General features: G+C 39.0%; 1 protein-coding gene across 1 annotated transcript; it reads right to left on the bottom strand.

Moving 5' to 3' along the window:
- Nucleotides 1-208: 208 nt before the first annotated feature.
- On the bottom strand, nt 209-6,669 carry SLC7A13 (solute carrier family 7 member 13; the record flags this gene model as incomplete). The annotated part of the gene is made up of 4 exons (XM_082337965.1): nt 209-454; nt 1,215-1,579; nt 3,275-3,406; nt 5,949-6,669. 4 exons carry the CDS (start codon nt 6,667-6,669, stop codon nt 209-211), a joined length of 1,464 nt encoding a protein of 487 aa, XP_082194091.1.
- Nucleotides 6,670-10,557: the final 3,888 nt, after the last annotated feature.

Here is a 10,557-nt window from a genome sequence, read left to right as displayed (position 1 = left end):
CATATGGATATACATATATGTATATACATGTATATATGTATGCAATATATATATTCATCTATATATGTATATACATACACATACTTGCATGCATGCACATGCATGCATGCCTATATATCACACCTAACATCTACTTGTACCTTCTACAATCTCAGTTAAACAAAATTCTCTGTTGGCTGTGAGTTGTACTGGGATTAAACATTTGCCATTATTCATACATGCTCTCAGCAGATTCGTCAGCAGGAGAAACTTCCAACAGGAGCTGTAAGTGGCAAGTAATTTTATCAAGAAATGCAAAATGCAATTTAAAATGTACAAAAGGCAGATAAACAACAAGACTTCCAAGCATAAACAGGAAAGCATAAACATATTGCAGGTTTGGAGACCAGACAATGGGAGCTAAAACTAGGAAGAAAGACATTGCCACCATCACAAATGGAACTGGTAGAAACACCTGCAAGAGAAAAAAAAAAAAAAAAACATTTTAGGAAACAAACTGTCCAACTGTGATTTTATGCCTCATTCATAAAAGTGGTAATGCATTCTTTGCCACACTAGAGTACCGTTTCTCACATTACTGCAATCTCACCCAGGATGAGATTCATCTGACCTCAAATTGCCTAGAAGATAGGTAACTTTTCTAAAATACTTGTTCAGGCTCCGTCTATTGTCAAGGGGGAGAGACAGACAGGCCCTGGAAACCATTCAGCCACATATGATATTATGCGCTCCTAAAAGAAACTCAGGGTTGGGTGCCTACAAGAAGCCTTGACAATGAGCATGCACTTCTAACCCATCCTTCTGCCAGCTGGACTGAGATTAAATTAAACCTATCCTTAACGTCTGTGGTTGTGTCAGGAAAGATGAGAGTAGATCAAGGTTTAATTAACCGTGAATGGCCAGCCTGGATCGCACACTGTTCTGGTTACTACTCCACACTACTATGGTTTCATGTTGTTTGCACATCTCCCCCATTCTGCATATATCCATCTCTTGTTTTAAAGTGCAAGCTTTCTGGGGCAGAGACCATCTGTTTGTTTCTTTTCCTTCTACAGTGATGCAAAGCTTTTGAATAAGGCTCTAAAGATTGCGATTATTATTTGCAGTTTTGTAGTGACTATCCACTTCTGACTTGCACTTGTTCCGTAACTTTTGTACACTACCCATGACCCAAAAAAATCTGTAAAAATATTTTATAACTTATTTCCATTTACTTTGTATGGTCGGTGTAGATGAGGTTCCCGGTATCGAAGTACAATCAGGCTTGCACAAGTCAATCCAATCATAAGCCAGGCAGAAAATCCAAAGTAATTTGTTAACATAATAAGGTCAGAGGGGATGATAAAAATGGATGCAATGGTGGTTGAAAAAATCATGGCTGGTGCTGGAGTACAAGAGTGGACATTAAGCATGGATATTAAAACAGGTAAATGTCCTGACTGACTTCCAGCATAGCTTAATCGACCTAGTGTGAACATGCTGCTGTTGAGGGCACCAAATATCGAGACAGCAACAGAGAGAGGAATGATCCAGGCAACAGAGGGGATCACTCGATCAGCCCAAGTGACTGCCACAGCAACTGCAAAAAAGCAAAGCATTAGTGTAGCATAGGTACCGTGTCTGAATTACTGACAGACTCAACAGAAATGAAACTTAAAATACATTAAATACCCATTATTTACCAGTAATGCCTGTTTTTTGTTACAGTAGTCAAACATGACTAATCTAATCCTAAAGGTATTTAATTGAGGAGCTAAAAATTTCCGGGAGAGGATGACAGCAAGAAGGAGTGCTGCCTGCCAGAGCAAGCCGGGTAAACCTGCTGGGGCCAATACCACGGTAATGGACTGCCCAGCGGGAGCAAGCTGCATCTCACCGCCATGAATCACAAACATACACGCATGGGCAAGGCCACGAGAGGAAAGAAAATGAACGCAATAGCCCCCGGCATGACCACAGTGGTGACATGACCTACTGTTATGAGGAAACTGCCAACATGAGTGCATGTACGTGCAGAGACGGGTCAGCGAGCGTGTTATTAATGAGGTTTTGCTTTGGGTGGAACTGGGAAATGTGAAAGATTATTTCTGAACAAGAGATATTCAGTATTGCTGGGAAATTAGCTATAGCCCATATTGCAGCAAGAACTAATACTTAGTGTGTCTATAACCAACTGCCGTAAGGAATATAGGTCTTGCAGTGACTGGTGCAGCATAGGAAGTTATTAGACACGGGCAAAACAACCCCCCCAAAAAAGTAGTGTAAGAACAAGAACTGCAGCAATGCATAGCAATGTTTGAAACAAGAGTTATAATTTTAAGGCTATCTCCTCAGCTGACATAGATAAGCACAGCTCCCCCAGTAAGTCTGGAGCTGGTCATGCTTGCTGGGCAGCTGCTATTCACGGATCCTCTGCTATTCACTGCCTCTTTCATTGTAGGATGGATCTGCAAATGTATGCATGTCTCACAGCAGATAGCCTGACAATGGCTGAGCGATAATACGAGGTTGCTGAGTGACAGCTACACCGCTCCCATTTATGTGATTGAGCTGTTTCCACAGGAGAAAAAATAATTGATCCATCCAAATGAAGTATGTTTTTTGTCGCTCCTGGAGGCAAGGTCTGACAGCTCAGTCTCATTAGAGCGGTATTTAAAAGGTGCTGTTTGGACAATCAAGGAGAAATACAGCCCCTCTTGGACCTTTTCATGGACAGCTTATTGGTACAGGATCTGAGAGAGGCTTTACATACACTGGACTTTTGTATAGGCTTTTCTAAAGAATCACAATATTTATCATGAATAACCCCCCCACACACACACGAAATGGCTACATTTTTGTGTTCATAGTCTTCTCTGTATTACTTATCACGGTAGACTTGTCCACCTCCTAAAAAGTAATGGCTTTAGCCTGAGACACCATGAGGTAGGGAAGGAAGGAGGAGAGAGGATTAAAACTACAGGAAAACAAAGGCCTTCTCTATACTCAACAGAGACCTGATCTTTACCTGATTTCCACGTTTTAATACACTTCTGATTTCTTTTTTGAAAGTGCAGGTATAAGCCAACATTTTCAACACCTAATAACATCTGTCTGCATTCAGTCCACCTTGTGTCATACAGTAAAATTAAATGAGACTTCTCTGTTGAAACTCAGAATGAAATCCAAACTTCTTGACTGTGAAGTTAGATGAGCTGAAGTAACCAGTAAACTGACATCAGATGGGTATGCTAATGGACCACACCTTTTTAATAAAAAAAAATAAAATCCATACCTGAAGAGACAATTTCCTTAGGTGTGAGGACAGTCAGATATGAGATGTTCACCAGTAAATAAAAAACAATTACTGCAGGAACAGCAGTCATCACAGTTAAGGGGATATTTCTGCTAGGGTTTTTCATCTCTTCTGAAAAATACAATATAAAAAGACTAATAAAGCAAGCAGTGTAGCTTCTGCAAGTGTGTTTCAGTAGTGAATCTGCGCAGAGCTTGACAAGACTGATACCAAAGTCCTGCCCCAACCCCTACTCATTGCTACTAAGCTACATTGCTTGTAAGGTCCTACAGTGGTTTTCAAATAGTTTATTATCAAAGAAGTCTAAACAATTTTTTTTTTTCCTTTTTTAGCTGTTTTTTTTAACTATCTTGGAAGGAGGGATGGATGGAGGTCTGATAGACCAATAAAAAAAGTCAAAAGGACTGATAACTTCGATTTAACACGTATTTGACTTACATTAGAAAATTGATTTCATAAGAAATTTTCAAGTAGCCATACTTTTAAATCACTAGCTTAAATGTGAGACTCTAAAGTCAGATTATTTATTCTTACATCACCTCATGAGTCTTGATCTGAAAGTTTCTGAGAGTATTTTCCTATTCCTGCACAAAACCTTTCTCTTTGCCCTTGTATCAGGAAATACAGAAAATGTAACAGGAGAGACTGAAGGTACTGACAGAAGAGCAGTAATGCAGTGGCTTTAAAAGGGGGTCATTCCCAGCTGGATTCTGCTGTTGATTATCTTTTTCAGGGCAAAGCTAGTAGAGGAAAACTGTTTAGTGCTAAGCCTGGCATCTTAGCTTAAAACTACTCTTACCAAATATGAAAAACTCTAAATTCTGCAGCTGAACAACTGAGGCACTGGCACACATTCCTGATCATGTGATAGTCCTAGCAAAAGATGGTGCTGGTTTCCAGAACCCTAATAATTCACCCTCATCTCAGTCAAAAAGGGTCTTTTTCATCTCTTCACTCCTTCATCCCTTCGCTCTTGCTCCCTCTCCCCTTCCTGCTTCCTCCAGCATTTACAAAAGACTTCCTCAGTATTACCAACCGATAACTCACAAGGGGAAAGAAGTGAAAAGTCAAATGTGCAGCTTACTTAAGCTTTTTTTAGGAGACAGAAATCCCTTTCCTCCCTCAAACATAATTTGCCTCCTGCTCAGAACATCAGCTCTGAGCCTGCCCCAGCACCGGCTGCAGTGCGCAGAGCCAGAGGGACTGAATGAGCACAACGGTGGAATTCAGATATGGACAATTGGAAAATTTGGGATTTATTTCAAATGTTAGAAATACACTTGGTAATTTTGAGCCCAGAAGGGGACAATCACTAAAACTGCCAATTTAAATTTATCTTTCCATTTGTTTTGTTGCTCGTTACAGTCCTGCTGTCCAGCTGGCACCTGATGCTTTAGCTGAAGCTCACAGGAATGAAGTTATTGTTGAAGAATAGGAAATTCAGTTCAGAAGAGGACTATTGCATAGGTTGCATCTGTCTAAACAGCTGTGCTGTCCAGTGTATGTTTTTATTACTACTGCTAACTGATAAGAAAATAAATTAATATTTTACCACTAATTCTTTTATTTTCTTGGGCTTTCACAGCTAAATGCTTGCCTTTAAGAAAATCCTAAGATTTCAAAATTATACTTTGCTGCTTTATATCACCTTTTTTATTGCAGCATATTGTTAATGCTGGAATAGCTGGATTTTAATAATAACAGTCATTTTTTTAAACATTAACCCAATTTTCACACTGTTCTCACCATTGAACTTTGTGTTATGCATTTCACACATTCGGTTTATTTAATGTTTTACATGTGATAGAGGTCAATGGATAAATAGGTTTAAAGATATAAGAGCAACATCTGTTTACTTACAACTTAATTCTATAAATGTGATGATACTATAAAACACTATTCATTCAACTTGTGACATGCGTGACTGACATTATGAACATTATCTCTGCAGCTTTCATGAAAAACTGCTCTATTTATTACTGCCACATGTGTCATCAGATACAAAATAGGATAAATAAATGGGTATTCAAAAAGGTTTTAAATGTTTAAAATTGAGCACAAGTTATATGAAAGGATTTATCCTGTTTTCCTTACATTTTTCTTCACCTTCTGTGCAAAACTCTGTTTTCCCAAGGAAGTGACTACCAACCATCCTATATATCCCATAAAATTACTATATTTGAACACAATTCAAAATTGTCCATGTACAAACCAGCTGCATAATCTCAGAGAAGGTACAGATATTTAAATACACATTAATCAATTATCTTTTTGGATTTGCTCCTTATTGTGGACACAGTTTGGCATGGATATCTTAAACCTTTTCTAAAAATGCACTGACACTGACGCTAAGACAAAATGTAGCTTTTTAAGGTATGAAAAAATCTGTTTATTCATGAGATTTCAAACCAACTATTTTGATTTCTCTTGTATTCCTTTGGAAATGTCAGTCTGATTTTGGAGACTGCACAAGAAGAAAGAAACTTCCCTAGGGAGGAACAACGTCTCTTCTACCAGCCCCAACAAACACAGGACTCGTGTAAATCCTGAGAGACCCTATGGTCTTGAAGGAGAGACAAGTTCTACTAAGATGAGCTGAGGAACATAAGAATGGCAACTGCAGAACAAAATCTAAAGAAGAGGAGTGAGATACCTGCCATATAATTGAGGGACCACCAACCACCATACGCATACAGTCCCTGGAAGAAGGCTTCAGCAATCTGTGACGCGTTGGGGATCTCTGAGCTGAATGCGTCCTCAAACCTGGCCAGACTCTCCTTTCTCCCGCCAATGAGAACTATGCCACCGATGGCGATTACGGACAAGGCCATCATCTTCAGCAGAGTGAAAACTGTCTGCACCCATGCAGCCATTTTGACGCTGCAGCCATTCAAAATCCCCAGGGACCAGAGAACGGCCAAGGCCAAGCATTTCTTCAGCACTTCTGGTGCAGGGCAAATGCCGTAGAATGGCTGGGTGGCGTATTCAGCAAACAGCAAGGCTCGAGCAGCATTTGATGCTGGCTTGGTAAACGTTGACGTCCAGATAAAGACGAAGGCAGGTAGGGATCCAAGGCCTCTTTTAATATGGCTGTATTCTCCTCCGGAGAAGGGCAGAGCGGTTCCCAGCTCCGCATAGCAGAGGGAACCCATCAGAGACACCAGCCCAGATGCAGTCCAGATTGTTAGTGCGATGCCCACGTTGAGTAAGGAATGCTTTAACACCCCCGTGGGAGACACAAAGATCCCTGCCCCAACAATTGATCCTATAATAAAACTTACCCCATCAAAATAACCTATATTTCTTTTGAGTTGCATCTTGGCCTTTTCTTTTCTTTTCCCATCTTTGGGATCGTCGCTATTTCCTTTTCCCATTTTTTTCTGTTTTTTCACAGCAGGTTATATGGCTTCAGATGCTAGATTACATGTATTTCCCTCTCACTGTTGTTAGCAGGCTGCCACAGCCCTACTTGCTGGTGAAATGTTATGGGACGCCTGGCTTAATCATTCAGAAAAGAGAGCATACTTTGGGTTTTGGTGCCTTCTGTGTGAAGATGATTAACCAAATACTTCAAGAAACATTGGCAAATCATATACATGTTGGTTTAATATGTACTTCAGAAATTATTACTGTCTGAAGGTATTTTTAAAGAAACCGGCACACCAAATAGTGTGCAGTAAATGCACATTTCTCAGCTGATTTTCATCAACAGATTTCAAATTTTTTATGTATGTCTTCAGAGACAACTGCGACTGGTGGGTAAATGTGAGCTCTGCATCAGACCTAGGGACAGGAGAAGGATATGGCAGCATGAAGAAAGAAATCAGCCCTCCTTATGGTATTCACAGTGACATGGGCATTAGTTGAACAGCCTGGCACTGTTTTTCCACCATTAATGCATAAAATGGACAGTGATAACCAGTGATCACCAGTATGTTTTGCCAAATCCTCATCAGTCACTGGGTATACTGGAGCTTGTTTATACTTCACTCATTACACACTGCCCTAGAAAGAAAATTACCAGTTTATTCCGTTTTTTTTTTTTCTTGAGCACTCATCGTTATAGTAGTAGCCAAGGACTTCCTAAGCAGGTATTAATCTTCGGACACTGCTGTGAGGGGAAGGGTCTGCACCATCGTTTCCGTTGTCTGTATGGAGGCTGTGGAACAGAACGATGAAGGCTGAAAGTTCCCACCAGTTTGGTGTGTGCCTTTTCAGGTGCGGCCACTGATTTTTCTACATATTTAACAATCTGTGGTATATTTTATGTTCAAAATACAGAAAAGGAGCTTCTCTTCAATCAGATGCGGATATACCATTGCCATAGACTTTTGCTCCAAGAAAAATGTATTTATTCTTTTTAAGAGATGTAGAGAAAAATGGGCAGAAAGAGGGAAACTAACTGAAAAAAGAAGGTCAGCATACACCTTAGGGGTTGTTAAGTGCCCAAACTAGTAGCTGCAAAGTTCTTACTTTTTGCCAACCAAGTCACAGAACCAGTTTTGTCTTGAAGGTCAAAGCTCATCAATGCAGCGAACAAAACTCACGGCTTTTACAGGGCCCAACTTGAAAGACACAGTGGTTCAGATGGGTCCTGAACAGCAGGATTTTCACTCAGGTACAAAATAAGTTCATCTGAAAAATTAGGTTTATGTAATATGCCATCATGTAAAAGGCCTTTAGTTAAAACAGGCATGGGCACAGACTTTTATTTTTTAATTTTTTCAATGACTTCGTTAAAGTGGGTTTCCATCACCACACAGAAACTATGGAGCATGGCCAGTGACAGAATCCACAGCTCCAAAGCAGCTCTTCACCATAAGACAATTCTTCTACCTTCTGCAAATCACTGCAGCACTCACTATATACTTTCACCTCCAAAAAACATCAAGTCCTACAGACTACAAAAATTTTAGTTCTACATGAAACACACTTCTATTTGTAAAAATTTGCATTCATTTTAAATTGCATTTATTCACTTTATAAATTGCAATATGTATTTAAGTTCAAGTACGTATTTACCATGTATTATGAATAATTCATAATAATTCAAATATTTATTCACCAGTATTCGTGAATTGGAAACTAAGTGTGACAAATGTTTTAAATGGTTAAAATATGTAATCTCCTCTTTTATTTCAGGGCCTTTTCTGAGTCTCATTCTCTGTGAATGCACACATTTTTTTTGATATCCAGCAATCTTCCAACTCTTTATTTTGGGTGTTCAGTCATGTAGAGCTGGATTTGGATTACTATTTTAAAACAAACCAGTATTACACTAAATGGCGGCTTAAAGTACAGATGCAACTGATGTTGTTTCACTGTTCATCCCAAAGTACATTAATTTCTAGTATAATAAAGGCATCTCCAAAATCTCCCAAGCAGCAGATTAATAAGGATTTTTTACTCCTGACAAAGCCGCCTGATTTCAGAAAATCCCACTGAGATTATTACTTTCTTGTGTGTGCTTTCTGCCTACTGCAGATGTATGTTTCTAGACTTTCAGTGAAACGCTTTGGAGATTTATGCAAAGTATGCTTTTCATTTTGGTGTGTTGTTGCCAGAGTAGGAGGAGGTAAAAGCAGAGACAATGACGACATTCCTACAAATCCAACAAAAACTGACATTCTGGAAACAGTACAGTAACATGAGCATTACCAGGGCAGAACTCAGTAAAATACCGCTACTTACACAACAAGTAGTTTTCCACCAAACTTCTTTCTTTTTCAATATGTAAGGGCAGAGCCTTCTGAAGCACATCATAAATATTCACTTCCCAGGTCTTCTGTAAGATGTCCAAATTCTCTCTCTGGCTGAGAGGATAAATTGCCACAGTCTATACGGTTACCTCAAAGTTTCATACGTCAGTGTCTCCTGCCTCATACCCAACTATGTACTCAATACCTGGCCATATTCACTTTGATGACATTATCCAGAGACTCGACCGCTGAATATAGGGCAAAGATAAATGACTAAAGTAACCTAGACACGTTTGTAAGACAAGCCTAAGATTCCCCTGATACGTGGAGTAGACTGAAAGGTTGTATCATCATCAAAATAAAATGCCAAAGTACTGCAATTTTTCTAGTCAACAGGGAATGATGACATTTCTTCTGAGTGCCAACGACTGAGTTCTCTTTGATAGTAAAATGAGGTCAAGAGAGTGCTATATAACAGCTAGGGTTGAAACCTGACACTTCAGCTGATCATTTCTAGTTCTCCTAGCATTTAGGATTTTCCCTTTTAATTTTCTTTCAAAATTCTTTTAGACTTCAGTGTCAAGTTTTTCATTATCAACTATCTAATGCTTATCATGACTGATACCTTCAGTCACTGTAGTTTCTCTAGATTTAAGAGAGAAACCAATACAGAAAAGTAATGCAAGAATATTTTTGTTGCCTGAAATGGATATGTATTATCTCCTAATTGTAGTTAACTGAATTTCAGTGTACTTGGATAAGGAGTCTCGATTTCAGTCTTGTCAAGAATTTTCTGTGTGTACTCACTAGGTCTTTCCTATGATCCATTCACTGATTAGATGGACTAGAAAGAAGCCCTTCTGTCTAAACAATGTCAGATTTTAAAACATTTATTTAGTTCCTTTTCAATTAACTACACAGTGTTTCAAGCATGGTATCGACTTATCTCTGCATCATCCCAAATCCTTTAAGGGGCAAAGATATAGCAAAACTTACAACCTGATTTGTCTTGTAAAGTTTCAATAAATACTCTTCTGTGTTGCCTCTGAAGCAGCTTCCTGCTGCTGACATTCATCAAGGATAAAGAAGCAGAGGAACAAAGGAAAAACCTGAAGAGACCTTCTAGGAAAAAAAACAGTCACAGTTAATCTTCCTTGGTATATATCAAGGGACATATTGTATTTAATATGACTGACAAATTTGATTTACAATCCTCCTTTTTCTTCTCCTCTTCTTTAGCTCACCTTTTGTTGGAAATATGACATTTCAAAGTAGTTTTCTTTGTCTTGCCTTCTGAAAGGAGCTAAACAGCTATTCAAGGATTTCCGCAAGACCCATTAGAGAGAAGCCAGTTTACCATTTGCCACACCGGACCCCATGATGTATTCACAAACTTTTATTTAGAAAATGAGTTTGCACATAGAGGCATGTGACAATCTACTGCCTTGGCAATATTCTTTTTTTCCTGGTACTCTGCCAAACTTATTATACATCTGCCTTTTACTAAAAGTCTTAAGAATCTATGTTTCCTTGGCAGATGCATCATGCTACTTTTACTATTGA

Source organism: Platalea leucorodia, assembly GCF_965183815.1.
Source record: "Platalea leucorodia genome assembly, chromosome: 1".
NCBI classification, from domain to species: domain Eukaryota; kingdom Metazoa; phylum Chordata; class Aves; order Pelecaniformes; family Threskiornithidae; genus Platalea; species Platalea leucorodia.
Note: the sequence above shows the minus strand (reverse complement) of the source record. Positions and strands in the feature narration are given on the sequence as shown.